The 27567-nt window shown below is 45.0% G+C and overlaps 1 protein-coding gene across 1 annotated transcript in view; it reads left to right on the forward strand.

Moving 5' to 3' along the window:
* MARCHF10 (membrane associated ring-CH-type finger 10) overlaps positions 1 to 27567 on the forward strand; it is a 95447-nt gene that overhangs the window by 39853 nt on the left and 28027 nt on the right. Inside the window, exons 4-5 of the mRNA XM_007959915.1 lie at positions 16748 to 16900; positions 24854 to 26228. Of these exons, the coding sequence (XP_007958106.1) occupies positions 16748 to 16900; positions 24854 to 26228 (1528 nt within the window). The remainder of the gene's footprint in view (positions 1 to 16747; positions 16901 to 24853; positions 26229 to 27567) is intronic.

Consider the following 27567-nt stretch of genomic DNA (forward strand, 5'->3'; position numbering starts at 1 on the left):
AGCCTTTAAAAACCTGCAGCTTTACCATTGTGGCCCTAGACCTTATCTAGGGCCCATGCAGCCATGAACTGGACTGTGGCCTGGCTGTCTGGCAGGTATAGCAAGCCTGGTGATTGATGACGATTGCTATAGAAGCTGTGTCGGTTGTGCAGTCCTCTGGATTGATCATGCAGCTGGCTGAAAGCAAAGCATTGATGTATGAAGGTCCATTCGCTTTTCATGTGTAGACTCATTTTTAAAAACAGCTGGTTGCTAACTAGTTGATTCCAACTCATGGTGATGCTTTATGTGCCAGAGTCAAAATGTGCTCCACAGGGTTTCCAATGGCTGAGTTGTCAGAAGGAGATCACCAGGCCTTTCTTCTGAGCTTCTCTGGGTAGACATGAACCTCAACATTTTGGCTAGCAACTGAGGGCATTAACTGTCTGCACCACCCAGCATTTCCAGACTCAGAGTTCCTTCATTAGCATAACAAATGATAACCTGGACACATGGTGAAAATTTAAGCTGAGTTTGTTTAGAAAGTCAAGTGGCATAGAAGGCACAGTTAGACATATGTCCTAGATGTATCCAAACACCTCATGGGATTGATTTACTGGATTTAAAGGCTCTGGACCATAGTCTCATGGGACAGCTAGGTCAACTGGCATACTTTGGTTCTTAAAGATAATGTTCTACATCCTACTTTGGTGAGTAGCGTTTGGGGTCTTAAAAGCTTGTGAAGTTTGCACACAGCAAGAAGCATTCTTTGATGGTTACCAGGGATGGGAGGGAGAGGGAAGAAAAATCACTAGCTATACAGTAAACATGTATTAACTTGGATGAAGGGAAAGGCAGTACACAATAAGGGGGAGGTCAGCACAACATGACCAAGGCAAAAGAAGAGTAAGAGGTATGTAAGAGTAAAAGCCAATAATAGTAAATACCATTACATACACAATCTTACAATAACAGTAATAACAAACGTAACTCATAAGCAGATACATAGGTAGCTGTGTAAACTGAACAGGTGTGGGTTGACATATGGGAGTACACCCACAAGCATATATAGGCTTAGCAGAGGATATTTTTATGTAGGTATTTTTATGTGTTCCAAATACATCCAGGTATATAGTAGCTCAGGTATAAGGAGCTCTGGTGGCCTAGTGCTGAAGGCATTTGACTGCTAATCAGAAGGTTGGCATTCAAACCTACCAGGCGCTCTGCAGAAGAAAGGCTGGGCAATCTACAGTAAAGATTTACTGCCTCAGAAACCCAAAGGGGGTTGCTGTGGGTTGGAATCGACTTGATGGCAGTGAGTTCGGCTTTTCTTTTCTTTTTAGTAGAGCATACAGAGGGCGAAGTTATACAAACTTCTTAGCCAGAACCAAACACCTTGAGGGACTGGGTCATTGGGCTTGAGGGCTTAAGACCATAGTCTTGGGAGCATCTAGGTCAATTGGCATAACATAGTCCATAAAGAAAATGTTCCACATCTTACTTTGGTAAGTAGCGACTGGGATCTTAAAAGCTTGCAACTGGCCATCTATGATACAGTGATTGGCCTCTTCCCATCTACAGCAGAGAAGAATGAAGAAAATAAAAGACTCAAGGAAATAATTAGTCCAAAGGACTAATGGACCACACAAACCACAGCTTCTACTAGCCTTCCCAAAAACCAAAGTCACTGCCACTGAGTTGGATCCAACTCATAGCAAACCCTCCTGGGGTCTCTGAGGCAGTATCATTGCGGAAGTAGATTGCCCAGTCTTCCTTCTGAGGAGTGGTTGGTGGGTTTGAACCGCCAGCCTCCTGGTTAGCAGTCACATGCCTTAGTCACTGAAATGTTACTGGAGCCACCGAGAGAAAAGCTAATGCTGAGCAGGATTATGCAAAGGAAGGACTTTATTGTACCGGCACTTGGGCTCAGTGGATTTGCATCCAGAGACTGAGCCCCGAACAAAGGCCACATAGGGCTTTTATGGAGCTCTTCTTCCAGGGTCTTTGGGATAAAAGGGTGGTTGGTTATTTTCAAGGACACAAGCCAGCAGTGTTACAGAAGCAGAACAAGCACAGGCAGGGAAGAAATGGGGAGATGGGAGGGGGTATGAGTTGGCTGGCATGCATAGATAAGAAGGATATCAGCGATGGCTGGTCATGGGAGGGAGGAAGGGGGAGTATGGGCAGAGGGGTTTTTCACTCTCTGAGTTTTGTTGGGATGAAGCTGGGTCCATCATGTCTCATCCTGCCTTAGCACCACCAGAGCTCCTACTAGGCTTGGACCAAAAGAACTAGATGGTACCCACCTACCACTAGTGACTGCTCTGGTCAGGATCATAATAAAAGATCCTGGAAGAAAAATATAGAACAAAATTCAAAATCATAAAAAAGGCCAGACTTACTGGTCTAATAAAGCCTAATGGTACTGCTGAGACTATGGCCCTTAGACACCCTTCAAGCTTGGAGCTGAACATACTGCTGGAGATCACCTTTCAGCCAAACAATAATAGACAGGCCTATAAAGTGAACAGTAACACCCATGAGGAACAATCAACCACATGATCAGAACAATCAACCGTATGAGACTAAACCATAAAAAGCCAAACTCACTGCCATCGTCAAGTCAATCCTGACTCACAGCAACCCCATAGGGTTTCCAAGAGTAAATCTTTACAGAAGCAGACTGCCTCATCTGTTTTCCATGGAGTGGCTGGTGGGTTCAAACCACCAACTTTTTGGTTAGCAGCCAAATTCCTTAACCACTGCACCACCAGAGTTCTTTATACAAGACCAAAAGGGCAGCATTTGACCAAAAGCAAAGTTCAGAAGGCAGAAAGGGACAGGAAAGATGGGTGAACGGAAGTGGGGACCCCAGGAAGGAACAAGAAGAGTGCTGTTACATTGAGGGATCTCAACTAATGTCATAAAAGAAAATGTGTATACATTGTTGAATGGAAAACTACTTTGCTCTGTAAACTTCCAAATCACAATAAAATGATTTTTTTTTTTTTTTTTGGTGGGGGGAAGCTTGCAAACGTCCATCTAAGATCCAATTATTGATGTCTTGCCATCCGGAGCAAGAAAAGTGAAAAAAAAAAAAAAAAAAAAACCCAGAGACTCAAGGAAGAAATTAGTCTACAGGACTAATGGCCCACATGAACCGCAGCCTCTTCTAGTATGTGACCAGAAAATCAAGATGGTACCCAACTACCACCATTGACCATTCTGGCCAGGGACTCAATAGAAGGTCCTGGTTAGACTGAGAAAAATGTAGAACAAAACTCAAATTCATAAAAAGGACCAGACTTACGGGACTGATGGAAACAAGAGGAACCCCCAAGACTTGTCCTCAGATACCCTTTTAACTTGAAACTGAAGCCACTCCCAGAAGACACTTTTCAGCCAAATAATAAACTGGCCTATAAATAAACTAACACCTGTGAGGACTGTGCTCTTGTAAACGATCAACCATATGAGACCAAACGGTCAACATTTACCCAAGAGCAAAGCTGAGAAGGCGAGGAGTGGCAGGGAAATGGGGAGAATGCTGGCACACTGTGGGCACTGTAACCAGTGCTGGGGAACAGTCTGCATATGAATTGGTGAATGGGGATCTAACATGCTGTGTAAACTGTCACCTAAACCACAACAAAATATGAAAAAGGAAAGAAGAAAGTCAAGTGGCTGGTGTGACAATTCAGAAAGTTCAGTAAATACCCTTATTTTATAGAAAAAAAGAACTTGGAGTCTGAGCTGTCTGGACACATCACTTCACTAAGTAAATTCTCAGTTCCTTGCTTTAGTTGAACCCTGCTTTAGTTGAACTTTGACCTTTGTAGAGAAATTTTCCTGAAGCGTTTAGGGCGTGGTCCAAAGTGGGCAGTGAGTCACCAAAACTTCCCACATCAGACCAGAGATTCTGTGCAAAACTGAAGCATTGGACACAGCGAAATCCCTGTTACATCTGCATGGTAGGCTAGCCTTCCGTACTGTGTTATGCCTGACATTTACTGAATACAGTAACTGATTTGAGGAGTGTGGCTTGACTGACGTGTGAGTCTATATAATGATAGTCTGTCATGAAAGGGTGTTGTTGCATGTGAACTGACATTTAGAGTCCCCGAGATGACTCTTTACAATACAGGCAGACCTCAGAGATATTGCAGGTTTGGTTCCACACCACCGCAATAAAGCAAGACGAGTATCACAATAAAGTGAGTCACAGAAACGTTTTGGTTTCCCAGTGCATATAAAAGTTATGCTTACATTAGACTGTAGTCTATTAAGTGTGCAATAGCATTATGAAAAAATCTGAAACAGTGTGAGAATTGCCAAGATGAGACAGACACAAAGTGAGCACGTGCTGTTGGAAAAATGGTGCCAGTAGACTTAGTCAATGCAGGGTTGCCACATACCTTCGATTTGTAAAAACGCAAAGTGCAATAAAACAAAGTATGCCTGTATAGAAAATATCAGGGGCCTCTAACAAGTAAATTTATACCTGAGGTGGCCTCAGATCTTCATTGTTCCTTACATGCTCATAGAAGAAATTCATTCATTTGAAATTAAGTTCATATACTCGTGGAACTGTTTCTAGATAAAGGAGCCACAGTGGTGCAGTGGTTAAGTGCTCAGCTGCTAATCAAAAAGTCAGCAGTTTGAAACCACCAGCTCCAAGAAAGAAAGCTGTGGCGCTCTGTTCCTGTAAAGATCACAGCCTTGGAAACCTTATGGGGTAGTTCTAGTCTGTCCTACAGGGTTCCTATGGGTTACGGTCAATTTGACGGCAGTGGGTTGGGTTGGTTTGGGGGTGTCTAGATGAATTTGTTTGGGAAGATCTTCATTAGCTCTCTCTATGCAATGGGATGAGGATTTCAAGGATGAGTGCTTTGGAGTCAAAATGCTTGGACCACAGCATGGATGAATCTTGAAAACATTATGCTAAGTCAGATGACAAAAGGACAAATATCGTATGATTCCACTTATATGAAATACTGGAATAGGCAAATGCATAGAGTCGAAAGGTAATTAGTGGTTACCAGGGGCTGAAGGGAGGGAGAGGTGGGATGTTATTGCTTAAGGGATACTGAGTTTCTATTTGGGGTCATGAAACTTTTGGAAATAGATAGTGGTGATGCTTGTGCAATATGGTGAGTATAATTAATGTCACTGAACTTGACACTTAAAAATGGTTAAAGTTGCAAAATTTTGTTTTATATATATATGTGTGTGTGTGTGTATATATATATATATATACACACACACACACACACATATATATATATACAAATATATATTAAATATTTCTATTGTGGTTATATACATATAAAACCAAACCAAACCAAAATCACTGCTGTGGAGTCGGACCCAACTCATAGCGACCCCTTCTTGGGTTTCTGAGGCGGAATCTCTACGGAAGTAGATTGCCCTCCTTGAGTTTCAAAGTGGGATACAGAACATTGTCTTTGGGGACTATGTTGTGCCAATTGACCTTAGTGTTCCCTAAGACTATGGGCCTGAGCCTACATACCCAATGATTCATTCCCTAAGGGTGTAGGCCCCATTTCTTATTTACTTTGTACTTTTGGGCAAGTAACCTCTATGCCTCAGTTTCCTCATCTGTAAAATGGAGGTAAAAACATCCTACCTGCTGTGAAGATTCAATGATAGAACATACACTCAGCTTTTAGTACAGTGCCTGGCCTCATATGCACTCAATACATTGTTGTTGTTGTTGTTGTTATGTGCCATCAAGTCGGACCTGACTCATAGCGACCCCTCCTTGGGTTGCCGAGGCAGTATCACTACGGAAGTAGATTGGCCAACCTTCCTTCCCAGGAGTGGCTGGTGGGTACTCAATACATTACAGCATTATAATACTTAGCACATGGAAGCAGCATGTAGTTGGGAGAATGGACTGGAAAACTTTGTTTTCTTTGTCTTAATGCTGTACCCCCCCATCCCTTTTTTTTTCACTTTCAACAAAAAGTACAGTTGTATTTTTAATATGTATACAGGTCCAGACATTTTTACTATATACCCTGAGTTTCCAAAGGCAAACACGAAGTGGGAAAAGATGCATAATCGGAAAGCACCCAGCAAGCTAGAGATAGTGTCATCTCCAAAAATACATGGAAAATTCAGGCAGTGAGTCAAGATCCAGCTGAGTCTGATGAGCCATTGATCCAGAAGCTCTGATTTCATGACCCAGGTGAAGAGTTCACCTTGCTGTCAGCTGAGACATCAGCCTCACAGAGTTCCCTGTTCTCATCCCAGAATCTCATGTGGGTCAGGGGAAGCAGAACAGTCCACAGGCCCAGCAAGTTCAGGAGTAAGGGGACGTACCTCCTACTCCCAGCTGCTCCCCAGTGCCCCTCCCAGCCCAGCTGGAGTTGGAAAGGAACCACCTCTCTTCTCCAGGCCGCACTAGAAGCATCCAAAGGCCATTGTGCTGTGGGGTTCTGGCACCTGGAACCCGAAAGAGCTCTCTGGCTCAGTGCCAGGCTCACGGGGCGAGAGTGTGTCCTCTCCTGCCCTCTCCTCTCACCTGGAGCTTGGTGGATATCCCCAGGTTATGTGCCAGGAACACTGATGGTGATGGAGTCCTCAGAGCCTGCCTCTGAAACCTTGCCCTTTAAAACAGAGCCAGGCATTCAGAAATGCTCCTCAGTTATTTTTTAGTTCAACATTAGCATCATCAGATTCAGATCTGTGAGAGCAGAGAGACCTATTCAACCTTACAGTGGCTCATCATGAAGACGAGTCCTTGTGAAACTCAGAAAAAGCAGTGAATTCAGCCTTTAAAAGATAAACATCTAAAGTGACTGTGATCAATTTTTAATTGGGGGCTATTTATTTGAAAAGCAGCCTGGGAAAGAAATTTGAGGGTAAAGCCTAAATCATCATTACTTCCCTTGCAAAAAATTTCTATTAAAGGTTTTCTCTGAAAGAATGAGACCCATTAATTGGTTTCCAAGCAAGTCCGATGGTAGCCATCAACTTTCCAAGCTGTCTGCTCAAGTTAGAAAGAAAACAACATCATAGTGAACACTTGCATTGTTATTTAAACCAAAACCACAACCAAACTCACTGCTGTGAGTCGGATCCAACTCATAGCGACCCCTCCTTGGGTTTCCGAGGTGGTATCTCTGCGGAAGTAGATTGCCCAACCGTCTTTCAGAGGAGTGGCTGGTTTGAACCACCAGCCTTTTGGTTAGCAGTCAAATGCCTTAGGCACTACACCACCAGAGCTTCCCCATTGTTATATAGAGAATTGTAATTCTCACACCCTTTATCATAATGCCTCCAAGACAGAGAGGGTGGGGGTTTCACAGAGTGCAGAATTTGAAGGCCTGGTTCAGAATCCTGGTTCTCCCATTTTATAGCCCTGTTAAGTGTGGGCTGCTACTTCTCTGAACTCACTTTCCTCATCAGTAAAATGGAGTTATTACTAATCTCACCAGATAGTTAGAAGGATTAAAACCCTGGGTGTAGACTAGGCCTTAAGTAAAGGTTAATCCTCAATCTTTTCTCCCAAACCACCTGCTGCTCCCAGGTTAGTGTCTCCACAAGAGAACTGCTCCACCAAAGAAAATTTAGCTTGAGATGTAAGAGAAGTACTAAATTGATTACAAATCATTTTAACTACGTGATTATCAGTGAAGCCATCCATTTGTCTGGTACCTGGATGGATGTTAGCAAAGACATTCAGCCACCACCAACATGAAGGTTACCAGGTAAAGGGTGAAGGATACCAGGGCAGATTTGCTTTTTCATCCATCACTCTTTCATTCAGCATTCCTGTCCTCATTCATTTGCTACATGCTTACATGCCAGGCACTGTGTGGGGGCCAGGGATACAAAAGAAAACACACAGGACCTGCCAGCAAAGGGCTCACTGCCTTGCAGGAGGGCAGGACACCACCAGGGGCAAGCCATGCAATGCATGCCTGACCAAGGTAAGTTCTAAGGGCTTCTCAGAGCAAGGGGGGTGAGAATCCGGAAGGTGGAAGAGATTGAGCCAGGGGAAGAAGGCAAGAAAAATGTGCCCAGCAGGAGATGCTGAGTGTGCAAAGGCATGGAGAAGAGAGAGAGAAAGAGGAAGAAGAGGGAGAAACAGACTGACATTGGGAGCTACAGATAGTCTAAGGTCTTGCTCCTCCAAGTGTCTACGTGCTAGTAGCAGAAGCAACACCTTATTAGAAATGCAAGCCCTCAGGCCCCACCCCCAAACATACTGAATCAACCTTGACATGTTTAACAATCTCTCTAGGATACACACATTCAAGTTTGAGAAGCTGTGGTTTGGGGTCAGGGTACAAATTAGGATGTGTAGAGATGAGACATTACAGGTCCTCCAGGACCAGGCCCCCAAGGGCCTTGAATGTCATGCTGAAAGTGATGGAGCCAACATCAAAGGATCTAAACAGAGAAGGCATGCAGTCAGGTGGGCACTTTTATAAGTGGACTCCAGCTGTAGCTGTAGAAGGGGCTGGCTGGAAGGGCAAGCAGATGTAGGCTGGGAGACTGGACACGCAGTAGTTACAGAAGGACCGGGAAAAATGAGAAGGGATTGACCTAAAGCAGAGGGGGTAGGGAAGAAGGTGTGGACTTAAGAAATATTTAAGAATGTAAAATTGGCAGAACTTCATGGCTTTCAGATGTAGAGATGACGAAGAAAGGAGAATTAAAGAAAACACAAGAGTTCTGGCCCCAAAACGAGGGCAATAGGGATTGCCTTTATCAAGGCTGAGAAAGTGAGAGGAGGGTAGATTCCATTCTGTGGGTATTGTCTTTGAAGGGTAGGTAGGAAAGCCAGTGGGAAATGCCAGGAGGCAGTGATGGTACCCAGGTCTGCTGCCTGTAGAAATCCACGGGGCACCAGTGAGCAAGAGATGGGTGAGACCACAAGAGTGTTTCCTCTAGGAGAGTGGATAGAGTACAAGGAAGGGGGAGCATAAGAACAGTTAAGAGAAAATGGCAGAAGCACAATTACAGAGAAATGATCTGAGAAGTACTTCCAGGCGCCAAGGGAGAAATTTCAGTAAGGAAGATCAAGTAAATAAGGATTGTATTGGTAAGGGTCTTCAACTGGATGGCTCCGACTCATAGCGACCCCTCCTTGGGTTTCTGAGGCAGTATCACTACAGAAGTAGATTGCCCAACCTTCCTTCTGAGGAGTGGCTGGTGGGTTTGAACCGCTAGCCTTCTCGTTAGCAGTCTAATGCCTTAGGCACTACGCCACCAGAGCTCCTCCCAACTGAATGGCTAGCATGATGGAATTTTAGAATTAGAACTGATTTTAGCTATAGTATTTCCAAAACCTCTGATGATAAAAATCACCTGGGTGGTGCACAATGAAACTATAAACCCCTGGTTCCCAGCCCAGAACCACTAACGAAGGGACTACAAACTGCTTTCTTACCAAGCACTACAGGTGATCCTCATCACAGAGGTCTGGCAATCTGTCTCTGAGCCTTGCTTCCCCACCGTTAATGTTCACGTGAAAACCTGGGAGCTGGTTAAACTGTAGGCTCTGATTCAGGAGGTTTGGGTGGGCCAAGACTCTGCATTTCTAAGAAGCCCCCAGGTGATGTCACACAGCTGATGTAAAAGCCACTTCTTAGAGGAACAAGGCTAGGGAAGTCCCCATCTCCTTTTGCAGATAAGGAAACAAGTTGTGAGAAGGTAAGCAAATGAGCCAGGGTAGCAGAGCTGAAGTTTGTTCTGCACCCATAGTCTTCCTCCAGCACTGATGGCAGGTTGAGGATGAAGTTAGTGAACAGATCATTGCATGCACTTGGACACCACTGCTGTCCTCCTGCTTTTTCCCCCTTGCCTCTTCTCTCTCCCCATAATCCCACTGGGATCTCTCTGCTTTTCTCTTTTTAACCCTGAGCCTCCTCTCTACAGCAGGAAGATTAGGGCATGACCACAAGCTTCTACAGCTGGAGGACGGGGGTGTTCTGGTTCCCTAGTGCCGTTCTGACAGGAATATACCACAAATGGGATGGCCTTAACAGGAGTTTATTGTCTTACAGGCAGGAGGCTAGAAGTCCAAGTTCAAAGTGCCAGGCTCTAGGGGCTGGGTGAAAGCCCCTAAACCTTGGGGTCTAGCTCTGCCTCTTGCTCCCAGCCCATAGGAGCTAGAGGCATCTCTACACTCAGAGAGCTGCTGGCTGCTGAGGCTGACAAACCCAAGGTTGACAAGTAAAAAGGCATAGTCCCGATGTTACCAAACCACACAGCAGGCCATTAATTTAAGTCCATTGTAAGTCCCAAGGACGGCAGAACATGGCAGGCTGCTGAACAACGACACGGCTACATACAGGATCCAAGCATGCCATAAACTAGAGACCATTCCCAAAGCTTCTCCTTATACACAGGAAGCAGACCACATCCCAAAGGCAGCTACTCAGCTGCTTGTGGTAGATCCTAGATCCCACCATGGAGTTGATTGCCAGTCTCATTATGGGGAATAACTACCACCAGCTCCCCAGCCACTCAACCAGGCCCAGCCAAGTTGACACACAACATAACCACCACAGGGGGAGAGAGAGCCTTACCTAAGTGAGACCCTTGCTGGCCACCATAGGTTGCTGGCAGGGCTTCATACTGGTTCTTCCTGGTTCAGTCATGGCTGACAAAGCGAAAATGGAAGGGGACCAATTTGTAAGATGAGGGTGTGCTGCAATGATAACCGGAATGGGATAAAGTATAGGTCAAAGCCTTGCTAGAAACTTAATCCCCCTCTTAGGAAACAAGGGCCATGTGCATGTTGCATAGCAACCAGATTTCTTGACTGCAAGCATGAGAAACAAAGGTGCCTGACTCAAAGATGGCAGCCAACCGCATTGCTTTGAATGTGCATTGCTTTCCACAGTGCCAGCAATAATCCAGGGCCGCACATAGGTTCCTGAAGGGGCTCACTATGCCTCTTCCGAGTCTCCCCTTCCAGGGCTTCAACCCATAATTTTTCTCATTCCAGTACACTCACATTTTAAAAATTCAGATCTGTTCCAATTTTGTTGTGTTGGCCACGACTGTACCAGTTCAAGCTTGTTCAAAGCCCTGCCAGAACAGCCAATTGGACTGGCTGTAGGAGCTAAGAAGAGACCTAGAACTTCTATCTGGGAGCCCAGCACATTCCCTGGGAACTTAAGGGGGAAGAACTTCCCTGCAATCCTCAGGAAAGTCCGAGCTATTGACCAGAGAGGGTATGATGGTGACGCTGTTTCCCCTGGATAACTCTTCAGGCACTTTGAGATCCACAGATGCTCTCGGGCAGCAGCCTGGCCTGCTGCCCATGACACCTGGAGGCTCCCCGGCACTGCCCCCCGGCACTTTTTGGTTTTGATTCATTCAGACTTTTTGACGTTTCTTCCCACCATGAGTGCTGCTTCCTGATTGCTCTTTTTCTTTTGTGCAGGTGACAGCAGCGAGCACCCCCTGTTCTGTGTTGAATATTCCCCTTACTGCACCGTCTTTGCTCTCTCCCCTGCCCTGCAGCCCAGCACCAATTACTGCTGCCTTGTGCTGCCGCTAGTGCCACCTGTCCCCCCGGCAGCCCAGGACACCTCCACCTCTCTCCCTCAAGTTTCCTTTCCCAGCCTCCCTGCCTTGACTCCAGGCCCTGTGCCCCAGTCTCCAGCAGCACTGTGCTACTTCCCCATCTCTAGCCCCACTCCCGCGGAGACCCCCGTGCTGTGCCTGCCCGGCCCCAGAAGGCCCAGTAAAATTTACCTCGTGTGGTAAGTGTCCCTTGGCAGGGCACACAGCACAGGGGACCCAGGGGGGGGATGGCAGGCTTCCAGAAGGCGAGTGGAAAGGGGGGAACCAGAGGGCAATGTCATGGACAGTACCAGGAGGTGTGCACAGGGAAGCAGGAAGACAAGACAGCTACCACCACGTCACTCGAGTTCTGCCTTCTAGCACAAGAGGAGCGAACAACCAATAAAGTCCCATTCTCTCTTGAGACTCATCTGATTTCTTAACTCCTGTGTCTGGCACACTTTGGAACTGACCACCAGAATCAGAACAGGCTCTTTTGTGTCTGATCATACCCTTGGCCATGTGAATATGTTCACGACAAGTCACCCAAGAGGGTCGCGCCAGGGGCGGGTCGTTCTGAAAGCACATGCTGGATCTGAAAACCTATCCAGAACCACCCAGAGGAGGGACGAATGAGAGGGCTCAGTGCATGTTTACATCCCCTTCCCTGCCTGCTTATTAGGCACTACATTTCCTAAAATCAAAAATCCCACCTCCTGGCTTCCAAAAGAAAACATATTTATGGTACGTAATTAAGCTTCAATTAACATCTCCTCTGGGTTTCTGAGACAACAAACATTTCCAGCACATTCAAGTAGGCAAATCGATGTGGCCTGTTATTTGTGACTGTACAGAAAGCTGCCTATTATACCAAGGCAACATTAGTTCTTGCAATTAAGCCATAATTCTTCCCACAATCTGAAGGAAGCAATAAAATTTTCTCAAAAGGCATCTCTTAGATGGAACCTTGGCATCTCCTAGGCACCCAGGAGCTGGTGGCATGGGGAAGGGGTAGAGGTTCAGGCATTTTCTTTTCTTCCTTCTCTTTCTTTTCCACTTTGTCTATCAGTAGCTATGTGTGTGTGTGTGAGAGAGAGACACTCCTCATGTGAGGAATTGAATGACTATCAGGTGAATGGAATTAACATGGACAGTTAAGGGACTTAGTTCTCTCATTGTTAGGTTGTCAGGGTCTTGTATAAATATGAGATTTCTACTTTTTTTTTTGTTGTTGTTCCTGGTCAAATTAATAACTATTCAGTCAATAGGTAGTTTCCCAGAATTGCTAAGAGAACTGAAGCAGACATCTTTTATCTAAACCACTGTTTGGTTTCTTCTTTCCTGGTGACCTCAGAAACTGGAAGAAGATAAAGCTTTGATGTTGTCCAAAGAAAACCACACACACACACACACACACACACACAAGTTGCTGTTGAGTCTATTTCGACTCATGCAACCTCCTGTGAACACAGTAAAACCGCCCACAGGGCTTTCAAGGCTGTGATCTTTCCCCAGGTGCCTGTGGGTGGGTTCGAATTGCCAACCTTTAGTTAATAGAGTACTCAACGGATTGCACCCCCAGAGACTAAGCAAACCACAGTCTTTTCAAAATGCACTGACAACCCTTCAGGATTTTAAGTTACCCGCCAGTGGACTCCTGAACACAAACCCTCCGTGTTCTGTGAAGCAGAATTTGTCCTGCTGCCTAAAGAGAAGTTGTAGTTTACCTCCCAGTGTAAATATGACTTGATCTCCCTGCAGATAGATATACGCAACATGCCATGGTGAGGGCCTTAGAAAGCCTCTAACATTGGAAGTTGGGGGTGTGGGTGATGACTTTGGCATAGAAGTTTACTGCTTGACATGTTTAAATCCATGGACATAAAAATTACACCCTCTAAGTCCCCTCATTTGCAACTGAGATTACAGGTGGAGAAGAAGGAATATTTTACAAGAGTTTGCTTTCCATACAATCTAGCGGTTAACACAAGGAAGAAGTCAACCGTGAGGCCAAATTAGATTACACTATTTAAGGTCAGGACCAGAATGTCATACTTCATCTTTGTGAACCCTCAAATTATTGCAAAGCAAAGGCACGCGGTTATTTGTTGAACAAATTATAATAAAAAAGTGTTGCTGCTTGCCTTTGGGATTTTAAAAAAGAAGGGCTAAATGACTCAGGAAGAACTATACCAAAATGAAGGCTGCTGAATAACTCCTTCTCAACCTGTAAGGACTGCACGACACTAAGTTTCTGGTCAAATTCAGTTCTCATAGGGGTCGCTTCGGGAGCTGTGGTAGCATAGTGGCTAAGACACTTGCCTGCTAACCAGACGGCTGGCGGTTCAAACCCACCAGCCACTCCTCGGAAGGAAGGTTGGGCAATCCTACTTCCGTAGTGATACTGCCTCGGAAACCCAAGGAGGGGTCGCTATGAGTCGGGTTTGACTCGACGGCACATAACGACAACAACAGGGGTCGCTTCAGTCTTCCCATTATTATTGCTGTGATTATCGCACTGATGGTAAAAGCAGCAGTTGTCACTTTTTAGCAGCTAATATGCAGCAGACACTGAGGCCATTTATGTACATTATTGCTAAACTTTCCACTAACCCAGAAAGGGAGGGCTTAATATTTCCATTTTACAGTTGCAGAAATTGAGGTTCAAATTGCCAAAGGTTAGAGGATCCTGCCTGCACTAACAGAGGTGATTTCTTCCCTGCCAGGCCCTGGTAAAATAATCTCTAGTTGTTCACCTTTATTACTTTAGTTTGCTGAACTTTTGATCAGAGGAGGCATAGAAATAGTTTTGGAAATCATTTAAGAGATCTGATGCTTTGAAGGAAGGAGCTTTTTGAACAAGAAAACAAATAAAATAATCTCTTATCTCAAACCATCTTGGATATTTTATACAACAAAAGCATTGTTCTAGTTTTGGAATTACTCAGTTTCAGCTGAATATATCTTCTCAAAACCCTCCAAATTAATACTGGGCGATTAATACTTGGCCTTCATGATATTACATATTGTGAGGAACACACACACTGGGTATGAGATGGTCCTTATCTTTAAGGAGTTTCCAGTCTAGTTGGAGAGAAAAGACATACACTGAGCAATTTTAGAACATTTGAGTGCAATAAAGATCACATGAGTTGTGACGGTAAGGCTTCTGGCCAAAGTAGATTCAGAACCGACTTGGTGGACATAAAACTGGAAACAGACCTTGAAGGACCTCTGGCTGGTGCAGACTGGTGAAGATGGCCCTCTGGGAGGGAAGCTGGCCTGACATGAGGGTGTGTAGGTGGGGAGGGTGGAGGAGACCATGGGCAATGTCAAGGATAGTCAGTATTCTGCTGGGCGTCCTCCTGGGAATCAAAGTGCAATCCTTGTAAAAACGATCTTTGGGCCAGGTCCTGACTTAGGTCCCAGACTTGGCCAGAGCCCCAAGCCTGCCCCTTCTCTGGTCCTCCCTCTGTTTCTTCCTCAGTAACTAGGAGTCCCACTGCTTCCTCTTGTGCTAGCAAGGGTGAAAGGGAAGAGACCATTATTGACTTTTTGGAGAGCTAGGAAGGTATGAGGTATCAGGAAGTTTTTCCACTTGTGAGGTGGTGATGGAGAAGCCGCAGGATGTGAGGAATGCAACTCTTGGTGCTAAGAGACTAGTATGACCCTTACTGGCAAGCACTCGATCCCAATCTCTCTCTCTCTCTCTCTCTCTCTTTCTGTCTCCTAATCACCACCGTACACCATCTGAAGAGTATATTCTCATTTTTCAGAGAACTTCACTCTTTTCTCTCCTTTCTGGCCACACCCATGACCTCTCTGGGCTCTACCAACTTGCCCTAAGCTACACCCAACACTATCAGAAGCTCCTCTCATTTTAGTAAGTTTTCTGTAGAATGTGATCCTCTCTGGACCACAGAACCCACTCACTACCTTCCCGTCCTGGGGCCTGTCAGCAGAAGTAGGTAGTGCCTAATCACTATATTGAGTTAGGCTTCCTGAGCTCTGGTGGCATAGTGCCTAAGGCATTTGACTGAAAACCTTAAGGCTGGTGGTTCAAACCCCCCAGCCACACCTTGGGAAGAAGATTGAGCAGTCTACTTCCATAGTGATACTGCCTTAGAAACCCAAGGAGAGGTCGCTGTGAGTCAAATTGACTCAACAGCAGTGAGTCAGTCTCTGGGCTGCCAAATAGAACTTTTATCCCTTTCCTGACTGTGGATGGAAATTATTTGCACAACCATAGCTTTCACTCTGGGACATAAATCCAGTTGTCTCCAAGTTCCAAGAAGGGTGGCTCTCCTGCATGTAATTCAGGGAACCTTCCCAGATGTTACCTTATTGCCTAGGTCTGTTTGTGAAATTTCTAAACAATCCAAAAAGGTATGAGTCAGGCACATTCTCTTGGGGGACTCCGTCCAGAGTCCAGAGTCACGATTTGACTGCCCTGTGAACCCGAGAACTTTGTAGCAATGCATTCACATGCACTCACACTTAATACATGAGAAGGGAAAACTTGAGATTATTCATGCCAATTAGCAACCTCATCCAAACCGTGAAAAGGAAAATTTGCTTAATATTCACTGGGAACACAGTGCACAGTAGCAGCACTTCAGCCACCGTCTTTCTATGAGTGCGTCATCCCAGCACAGTGGTGGGTAGCATGAAGGCAAGAAAGATGACGTGTGGCCGGCCCCCTGACACTTGGAATCATCTGTAAGTCCGTGTTAAGCTGTCGATAAAGAACCCAAGGATATAAATATGCAGGTCCAAAATATGTTGATTAAAACTTGGATGAGCACTTGAGGGGCAACTGAACTGTAGGTCTGAGCTGCGGAGGGCTCTTGACGGTGATAATTTTGATGAGTTGAAATCTAGAAACTTCTTAGCAAAAGAAAAGACCCTCTGTGGACTTTGTGTCTCAAATGAGATGTCATGCTTATTAATGGTAATGACAGCCCTGTGTCCGCCCCTGAGCCCAGTGCTTAATGGGCACAGTCCTACCAACATTATTTCCATGTAACGGATGGGGAAACTGAGGCTTCCAGAGATGAAGCCATCTGCCTCAGCTCACCTGGCTTTGAATCCAGCTCTTCTCTTTGTCCAGGGCCTCTGATCTTAACTCCCTCCTCCACTGCTGGGCCCTTTGAGCGTTCTTTATATGGAAGATGTTTTCCTGTAAAAATTGTTATTGAAAGGATTTTGCACCTTCCAGCAGCCCAGGCATCACAGATTGTATCAAGGAAGAGGAGGCCAAACCTGGGGAGACTGACAGTCAGCCCAGAAACGCAGAGCCCGGGAGTGTCTGGGACTCGAAGCAGACAGAAATCGCAACTCCCGGCGAAGGCGCTGGTTCTCAGGGGAGCAGGTAAGGATTCGTGGCTCACACGCCTTGGTCCTCAGAGAGGAGGCCTGACATGTCCTGTTACCTGGTGAGTTCTTTATGGTTTTTACACGTGTGCTTTTATGTAAAGGATGAAAAAAATAAAACAAAAACTCACTGCCATTGAGTCGATGCTGACTCATAGCAACCACCGTTGGGTTGCCAAGGCCACATCTTCCTTCTGCAGAGCAGCTGGTCAGTTTGAACTGTGGACCTTTTGGTTAGCAGCCAAATGCCTATCCACTATGCCACCAGAGCTCCTTTATGTGAAGGATTAAAAAATAAAACAAACTCACTGCTGTCTAGTCGAATCCTACTGGGGGGTTTGAAGAGCCAGCCTTCTTATTACAACGCACCTTAAGATGAAACATAGCGTAGTGCCTGTGGCACTTGACTGCTAACCAAAAGGCTGGCAGTTCAAACCCACCAGCCACTCCTCGAGAGAAAGGTTGGGGAATCTACTTCCGTAGTGATATCGCCTCGGAAACCCAAGGAGGGGTTGCTATGAGTTGGGTTCAATTCAACAGCACATAACAACAAGATGAAACACACACAAAAAATGTAAAAGCATACTATTTCATCTACTTTTCTTTTTCCAGAAAGGCTGATGGCTCATTTATCTTTATTTATCATTACTGAGGCTCAATATTTCATAATGTTTTTTCTCAAACAGTAAGGTTATAAATCCAGTGCATTAGTTCAGGATGGTGTTGGATGTTGATAGCCTATAATTCCATCAGTATTCAGAGTTGGGCTTTAAATTCCTATTGTATGCAAGATTTGCCTGTGTTCTAACCTGTTCTCCAGTCTTTTTGCTTAGTTTTCTGATCTCTATTGCCCAAACTATTTTCCTGGATTTTGTATCTTTTGCCTGATCTGACCTTCAGCTCCTACTTGAACTCTGAAGACCCTCCTTGTGTTTTAGGGATCTTTAACATTGTACTGTCTCCACATGCTGTTGCAGGAAACAGAAAAATGGTATGTAGGTGTTGAAATAAACAGTAACACTGTTGTTGTTATATGCCGTCAAGTTGGACTCGACTCGTAGTACCCCTCCTTGGGTTTCCGAGGCAGTATCACTATGGAAGTAGATTGTCCCATCTTCCTTACCAGGATTGGCTGGTGGGTTTGAGCCTCAAGCCTTCTGGTTAGCAGTCAAATGCCTTAGGCACTTTGCCACTAGAGGACATGCTATGAATTTGAAAGAAATTACCACTGACCTTTTGGTTAGCAGCCTAACGCCTTAACTACTCTACCACCAGAGCTCCTTTTCTATCAAAAGTAGATTGGAATAAAGAAGGTGAATAATAAGTGAGGTTTGAAACTTTGACTCTGTGTTTGAATAGATAGCTTTTTTCCTGTACACCTCACCTAATCTGATCATAAATAATTTAGATGAAATTTTCAAATGCAAAAATCTTCTCATATAGTTTTTTTTGGGGGGGCGGGGAGAGGAAGGCAGGCAGACTAGTGGGAAAAGAAAAAAAACAACAATGGAGTTTATTTTTCTCTCCCCTTACTCCATGAGCATAAACAGTGCAGGGCTTGCAGTGACAGGCAGCAATGTGGCCTCCACAGGGCATTTGGGTGGTGAGTGGCAGGGAGGAGGTGGAGGAGCAGTCTGCAGCTCTAGGGCAGGTCTCACTCACCCACAGTCCCCACCACTGCCCAGGAGGGAGGCTGGATGTCTGTGGGTGGCAGAGATCTTCTTCCTTCTGACCCAAGGCAGACATGAAGTCAAGATCGTAATGGGGAAGAAATAACATCAAACAAGGATATGCTCTATTTCAAAACACTGGTTTGGTAGCTACTTCTTTTTTCTAAGTTTTAGTCCTGAACGTTCATCCTAAGACCCAAGCCACACTGCTCTCCTAACCATGTTACCCTGCCCTGTGGTGGCAGGAAGGAGAGGAAGAATGGACTCTAGGACTCAAGGAAAGTAATAACACCTCATAGCCAACCTGGCCATAGACTGGTTCTTCTCCCTTAGGGAGATCACAGAGTGTCATACTTCCTTTCTACCAGATGAACATAGTAGCTTTTATTTTAAAATGAGGCATAGACAGCAGTGAACACATATATAGTAGAACACGGTAATATCTGGTTGGCTTGCAATTAGGGGCAATCAGAGCATCTATGGATCTGTAGCAACTTGTTGTTGTTGTTGTTGTTGTTATGTGCCATCGAGTCGCCCCCGACTCATAGCGACCCCTCCTTGGGTTTCCAAGGCAGTATCACTATGGAAGTAGGATTGCCCAACCTTCCTTCCGAGGAGTGGCTGGTGGGTTTGAACTGCCAGCCTTCTGGTTAGCAGTCAAGTGCCTTAGGCACTATGCTACCAGCAACTAGACATCCACAATGGCCCCAGTTATCTAATGCTTCCTGGCAGGAAGGCTATGAGCCTTGACTTAGATCTAATTCCAGCTCTTCCTCCTCCTAGTGGTGGAAACCTGGGTGGTCAAGAAATAAGAATAATGATATCCACCTCATTGTTATAACCATTAAATAAAATAGTGTACTGTCCAGTACCTGGCACAGAGACCCCAATAGTAGGCACTCAACTATTCTCCCCAATGGCCCTTGAGGAACCCTTACATATAATGTGAAAGGTGAGTGTGCCCATGCATGAGATGTTCCTGGACCCACACAGCTCATCCAATCCTCCATCTTCACCCAGAAGACATCATCTGTTACCCTGGGATCCATTGAAAATGTGTCCAAATTTTCTATTATCCCCAGGTTCCCTTATATTCCCCCAATTATTTCTTCACCGATCACTGTTTAGTTCTTTTTCTCACATTCAAAAGTGGTTTTCATAAAGTGGAGTAGGAGCAAGATACTTGAATCATGTAGTGGAAGAAGATTTGCAACAAGTGTGGTAGAGAGGTAATATGTAGATAGCATTTATGAATCAATAAGAAACACACAAATACCTAACAGAAAAATGGGAAGGGGGTATAACAGACAATTTACAGATGATGAGATACAGGTGGCTAGTAAACATTGGGGGAAAATATCACCCTCACTAAGCAATAAATGTAAATTTATACTATAAGATACCACTTTTGTCCTACAAATTGGCTGCAAAAAAAAAAAAACAAAAACAAACCTCTGGTGGCATAGTGGATAAGGCGTTTGGCTGCTAACCAGAAGGCCAGCAATTCAAACCCACCAGCCACTCCATGGAAAGAAGATGGGACGATCTACTTTCGTAAAGATTTACAGCTTCAGAAACCCAATGGGGGTTGCTATGAGTTGGAATCGAGGTTTTAAAAATAATATTCAATATGTTAATGCCAGTACTGGTACTGTAAATAACAGCTAACATTTCCTGGGCACCAATGTGTGGGAGCTCTGATGGTGTAGTGCCTAAGACACTTGACTGCTAACCAGAAAGCTGGTGGTTCAAACCTACCAGCACTCCTGGGAAGGAAGATGGGGCAATCTACTTCCATAGATATACTGCCTCGGAAACCCAAGGAGGGGTCGCTATGAGTCGAATTGACTCGATGGCAGTGACCTTTTTTTTTTGTAATGTGTCAAATGCTGTGACACAGACAGTCAGTGGCACAGTCATAAGAAAGCTGCTTTCACATCTCACTAGGAGCGTAATTTGGTACAAGCCTGTCGGGAATGGAGTTTGGTGACATGAGTCAAAAGCCTTTGGAAGGTTCATGTCTTTTGACCTAGCAATTCCACTTCCATTAATCTGTTCTAAGAAAATAAGACATATGTCCCAAGATTTATGAGCAAAGATGTTTACCACAGTGTAATTTATGACAGCAGAGAGCCTTAAAACAAACTAAATGCCCACCAACAGGGGAAGGGTTAAATAAGTTAGGATGCATTCATATAATATACCTTTGTAATTATTATCATATTCTTAAAGAATAATTGATGACAAGAGGTAATGCTCACAATAAAATGTTTAGGGGAAAAAAAGTAAGATACAATGTTGGATACACGTAAATATAAATATTGGAGCTCTGGTGGGACAGCGGCTAAGGCATTTGACTGCTAACCAGGAGGTTCAAACCTGCCAACCACTCCTCGGAAGGAAGATAGGACATCTGCTTCTGTAAAGATTTACGACCTTGGAAATCCAGTGAGGATCACTAAGAGTCAGAATGCACTCAGTGGCAGTGAGCTTGATGTAGTATGCACAAATATCCCAATTTTACTTTGAAAAGAACTCTCTTTTAACCCTTATCTCTAGATAAGGGTTGTCATAACCCTTATCTCTCGATAAGAGGCCCAGTACAAAAGCCTTTAGGAAGCAGGCAGGCATGGCAGGTGAAATTCAACAGAGGCTGTGGGGCCCACGGTAAACCCCAACATACACGCTCCACCTGAAGGCGTTTCATTCCTTTTTAAATGCTGAACCAAAGCACCATTATGGGATGAAAATAGGCCAGGGTCTTGGTTTGCAACGCACCCCTGAATTCCCAAACAGCAACAATGCTCATCTTAAGTTTTGGATTATGGGTGATTTTTATTTCCTCTTCATCTCTATCTTTTAAATTTTCTACAATGAGCACTGGGCATTCCTACTTCCACAGTGATACTGCCTTGGAAACCCAAGGAGGGGTCGCTATGAGTCGGGGCTGACTCGATGGCAAATAACAACAACAACAACAACAATGAGCATAGACTACTTTTATGATGTTGTTGTTGTTATGTGCCATTGAGTCGGACCTGACTCATAGCGACCCCTCCTTGGGTTTCCGAGGCAGTATCACTACGGAAGTAGATTGCCCCATCTTCCTTCCAAGAAGTGGCTGGTGGGTTTGAACCGCCAGCCTTCTGGTTGGCAGTCAAGTGCCTTAGCCACTATGCTACCAGAGCTCCCCTTTTATGATGAGAAGGGGGAAAATAGAAAATATAAGGATTTGGGAATGTAGGAAATAACTGGTCATGCCCATGAAGAAGGGCAGGCCAAAGGCATAGTCTCGGGGCAGATGGCCGCTGGCTCTGCTTTGTCTCTGTGCCTAGACCCCCTGGAAGTGGTGGGCTCTCCTGTTCCGTGCAGGGCCTCAGAAGGGCACCCAGCAGCATCTGTAGGGTCTGGTCTATGCGTAACACATCCCTGGTGTACAAACTGGATGATTACTCCCAGTCCCAGAGTTACTGGAATCAGCTCCCTATTTGCTAGACATGAGAGGCAGGGTTAGAACAGCACAGATAAAGAATGGCACGGTCTGCCACCTTTAGGGGAAACACACATACCATGGAGGCTGATGCAGTGTTTAAGGAGGAAGACCGTCATGGTGACAAGGAGGGGTAGAGATGGGTGACAGGGGGATTGGGGGATCCACAGGGGCTTCAGCACTTAGCCTGAGCCTTCTCCTGCCCCAGAGGCCGGTGTCACTGGGGAACAGCTCAGTCGCTTCCGTCCAGTGAGCATCTGGTCCCTGCGGAGTTTCCAGTTTCTCTTCGCCCAAAGCTGCCCTAGCTGATTCTTTTGCCTGTTGGGTGCCCAGGTACCTGGGCAGACTGGATTAAATTGGCTCACAGGGAGAGGAACACCTCCCTTCTGCCCAGCGGTTGTGAGCATTCAGGGAACGACCAGAAAGTCCACGCTCCAGCACTCTTGGCTGATCTTTGAGGCCTGTTATCAAGTTCAAAAAGTAATCAATCAGAGCCTCCACTTCCGAGTCCTCCATATTTTTTCCCCCTCCCTCAGAAAAAAAAAAAAAAAAAAGGAGAATTCCATTGGTCCTGCAGAAGCATTGGTTCCTCAAAATGGGAATGCACCTAGCCCAGGGTGGGCATGCCGGCGTCCCTCGCATACACACACAGCCAAGGGTTCCGAGCATCCTTGAGCTGCTGGTACATCACTTCCTGTGGTTTACAGACCTATGAGGAGCCTGAGAGGAGAGCACACTGTGTCACCGAGTGCCCCGTGCAGTTAGCAATAAAGGAGGCTGACAGAGTATTAGTGTTAGAGACTCAGAAGGTGGTCCCCTGTGAGGCTCCTCAGTTAAAGTGAGTCAGTATTGACTCGGCCCTTTGCTGAGCCGGGTGCTCCAAGGGTTGGCTGTTCTCACGGCAAACAGCCTGAGCTACTCTCACACAGACCTGCCCAGACCCCGTGGAGTCCTGTCCACTCTGTGGGGCGAACCACTTTAGAAGCAGAACCATGAAGGATAGCAGCACCTCACAAGACCCTGGAGAACAGCAGAGGGGAGTAAAGGCAAGTGGAATCAGAGAATTACTTGTGGTTTTTCATCCACATTCAGAGGGTCTTTTTTAAGACCTTCAGCAACACACACATCATGAAGAATTCAGTGGATTCTGTTCCTCACAAGGAAACTGGAAGCTCAGTCATTTCCACAAGAGAGAATCGCAGGGTGGTGGTTAACAGCACAAACTCCAGTCTGAGGCAGGTGTGGGTTCAGATATTCACTCCATCACTTTCTAGGAATACGATCTTGGGCAAGTTACTTGACCTCTCTAAGACTTGGTCCCCTCAATTAAAATGCACTATGGTAATACCAAAAAAATCCACTGCCATAGTCAATTCTGATTCATAGTGACCCTGTAGGACAGAGTAGAACTGTCATACAGGGTTTCCAAGGCTGCAAATCTTTACGGAAGCAGACTGCCTTATCTGCCTCCCATGGCGGGTTCAAACCGCTGATCTTTTGGTGAGCAGCCCAGTGCTTTAACCACAGCACCACCAGAGCTCCCTGAATGCATGGATGTAATGATCTCTCATCGGTTCAGTGGAAGCCTTCAGTAAATAAGGCTTTGTTGTTTTCTAAGGGCAAATTTTGAACAAGTGGTTTCAACAATGGAAATTCCTACTCACTTGGGCACTTTTCCTCCTATCTCTAATCTCCTCCTACTTTAGAGTCCATGGGAGTCTATTATAGCCACCGGTTACAAATTGACCAGGAGCTAGGGACAAAGCAGAAGCCCTGATGGCACAGTGATTAAGAACATGGGTGCTAACTCAAAGGTCAGCAGTTCAAACCCACTAGCTGCTTTGCAGGACAAAGATGTGGCAATCTGCTTCCATAAAAATGCACAGCCTTGGAAACCCTCTGGGGAAGTTCTTCTCTGTGCTATAGGGTTACTATGAGTCATCATCAACTTGACAGCGGTGGGTTTCAGCAACAGGTTAGGGACAGAGAAGAGATAATGATTTCATAAGAGATTAATAATTTTTATTTGCACTAAGTGGTAATCATAGGAGCTCTGTTGGCGTAATGCCTAAGGCATTTGACTGCTAACCAGAAGGCTGGAGGTTCAAACCCACCAGCTACTCCTTGGAAGGAAGGTTGGGCAATCTACTTCCGTAGAGAGATCACCTCAGAAACCCAAGGAGGGGTCACTATGAGTTGAATTGACTCGGTGACAGTGAGTTTGCTTTTTTTTGAGTGGTAATCATAAACAAGATCATTTGTGTCTTGGCCACCAGCTTCAAGAAGCTTCTTCCCAACCTCCCAAGATAGAAATGTACTTTTCTGAAATGTTTGTAAAGCTGTGTGTGCAGCAGTAGTGCCCTATGTTGGATGAATTTAGATGAGAGAGCATTGGTGGTTTTTGTAGAAGTTATCCTGGGAATGCTTTTTTCCTTTCTAAGAAATACTGGACTGGACACCAGTATTTAGTGAGGTTTACCCATCACCACCCCAGACTAGCCTGAGGCTGGACCATTCTTTCTGAGGCTTCTGTAGAAAGAATCTCTATCCTCAAGGTCCCCCAAGCTTCCTCAGAACGAGCCTAAGCTCCACAGGAGAATTCAGAAGCAGTAAAAATGAAGCAAATTGTACTGTACTGAGCCTCCTCCTGTATCTTCAGCCATTTTGGCAGTGCATAGTTTATCTTCCAGTTTTGTTTGTTGCCTTAAGGGACTCTCACCCTTGGTGTTAGAGGTCTTTCAATCCACGAGCACCTATGATAGAATTATGAAATTGTCTTTTCTCAATGCAGATCTCATAGTTCAACAAGAAGGCCCAGGGTGGGCAAGTGACATTAAGCTGAAGAGGCCAACTCAAGAGAAAAGAAACTTAGTCCCATCCTCACATCTGATGACGACAGCTGAGAACACCTCTGAGAGAACCAGCAAAGGAGACAAGGGTGCCCATTCCCAGAGGGAGCCCCATTCAGCTGTATCCCAGACCTTCCAAGGAACAAATAATCCTCAGGGATTGAGCGAGTCCATGGGAGGGCCACGAAGGGCCCCATTCAGGTTCAGAGATGAAGACTCTTATTCTGTTTTATCATTAAACACTGGAGAGGAAAATGACGACACTGAAGAGGAAACCCACTTAGAGGAAGAACTTCTGTTGGCAGGTATGCAAGCACCCTGTTCTTCTTCCAATCGTAAGAGAAGTCGATTTCCTAGGACACTGACCACTCAATCCCAAAATAAAACTCTTGACGGCGATCCCAAGAAGTGCAGAGCTAATTCTGTAAGAAGCGAGCTTAGCCGTGGCTCATCAAGAGTAAGCAGTGCAGCGCAGCCAGTGACAGAGCAACCTTCTGTTGGGCAGAGGAGGTTCCAAGACCCTGGGCTGCTCAACGGGGAGTCCACTAAAGAGACTGACAGTGACGACAGTCAAAACAAGCAAAAGACCTTTCATTCATGGGACACCACAGCCGAACCCAGACAAGATGATGGTCTCAATGCTGAAAGTGCACCTAATGACTGTCCTTCTGCAGCAGAGCGGCCTGGTACCCAGGACTACGGAAGAGATTGGCTGGACTATTTAAACAGCTCCAGAAATTCTTTTGACTACTTTGTTTCTGGTAGAACAGCTCCAAGATCATCAGTGAATTCACCTTCTAACACATCAGGATCGTTAATGCATTCTGCTCTCAGAGATGGTATTTCAGTAGCCTTATCAACATCATCTTCTTCAGTTCACAGTTCAGACTCAGAGGGAAACTCAAGATATAATATTCGTCGGCCACTGTCCCCCATTAGAAACAGGCATCCATTTGCCAATGCTGAAAACCACAGTGACTTTCCAGTAAACAATGCTCATGAACTTGATGTCAGGGGAGCAGAAGACAATACCTTAACAAACCAACCTCAGGGGGCTCCATTAGATTCAGAAAATCTCTTACTGAATCCTCGAGATGGCTTGTCCTCAGTGAATTCTTCCAGCTCCTCCCTAGCAGGAATGAACTCTGACATGCCTGGGTACCCACAAGAAAACAGACCTTTGGCTTTCTCTGCAGTGTCTGATATCCCGAATCAAAATGTTAGTGGGGACAGCACGGCAGCCTCTGGTTTCCCAGGTGAGAAGGAGGCCGCTAAGAAAAACGCAGATCCTGAAAAACTCAAGAAACTTCAAGAAAGGTGAGGACTTTTCATAATTACATGAAATATATAAAAATATTTTTGTAAATACATATTTCTATTCCATTTTTACCAGTGCCGAAATAAACAGTGCTTTCCTTATAGGGCCATGGGAATTTTAAATCATAAATAGGCCCTTTTTGACATTCTAATGATTTCTTGTTTTGGGAAAACAATCTGTACTCTGTTGCTGTTAAAGTATGCACACACATACACACACACATGCAAAGTTCAGTGTTCTGCTTACTTATATAAATATGCCCAGGATGATTTTTTTTTCATTAATGCCATAACTTGAAGAAAAGTAATTTTGCCAGGTGAAAGGGTTTCAGACTACCACATACATCTAGTTCTTCTCACCAGTAATTAAGAACCGAGATTTTTTACAAGAAGGTTGCTAAATCCCCAGAGAATGAACCGTTCAGCACTCGGAGTTCACAGCTCTCTCCATTGGGACTTTGCGCAAATCCAACCAACAGTTCTAGAATTTGAACCTTCCAAACTAAAAGGCCAATCCCAAATGGTTACCACAGTTACCTGGGTCTCTGAAGGGCTGTGGGGGCAACCACTGCTTGCATTTTCTGTACTCTTTCTCATGCATGAGAGAGAGAGAGAGATAAATGAGATCTTTTTGTTGTTATTGGTTTTAATTGCCCTTTTCTTTGATATCTTTGCTTTCTTGTGTGATGACGTTAGGAAATTTGATACCAGGGTTCTACCATTTGATTTTTGAAAGGCATTTACCAGGCCTAGATCCTTGCTTTGCGATCTGGAAGGTGATTCTTGGAATGCCAGCTCTCTCTATGTATGTTATATATATGGACTATTAATTATCATGTTGATATTCATTTTTATGTGAGAAAATTCCATGGCAATGAATTAGAAGTGTAAGGACTGGGGGAGATATATAAGAATGCACACTCCTATTTGTCTTTTATTCAACTCCAGTAGTGAAGTCACTTTCTAGTTAGCAGCACCTTTTACATTTTTTTTCCATATTAAATGAGCTACCAGAAGACCAAGAGGGCCTCACACTCACACCCACCCATCCTCACCTACCCAATACAGCTCAGACCCACTTTCAGGAGTATGGATTTCCACCATCCCAAAGTGGTACCCAAAGAATAATTTCTATGTATTCACTTCTAGGTTCAGTAATGCAGTAGGACAGCCATTATACTTATTTTTGTATTTGTTTACCTGATATGCCGTATATGTATGTGTGTGTGTGTGTGTGTGTGTATGAAATCAACTTTTATTATTGCAAAAATGTTCATTTTAAGAAATATTAAAAGTATAGACGTAAGGAAAAACCACCTGTAACCCCACCATCCAGAGA

The sequence above is a fragment of the Orycteropus afer genome, unplaced genomic scaffold, assembly GCF_000298275.1.
Source record: "Orycteropus afer afer isolate SDZICR_OR568_19922 unplaced genomic scaffold, OryAfe1.0 scaffold00018, whole genome shotgun sequence".
Lineage (NCBI taxonomy): Eukaryota > Metazoa > Chordata > Mammalia > Tubulidentata > Orycteropodidae > Orycteropus > Orycteropus afer.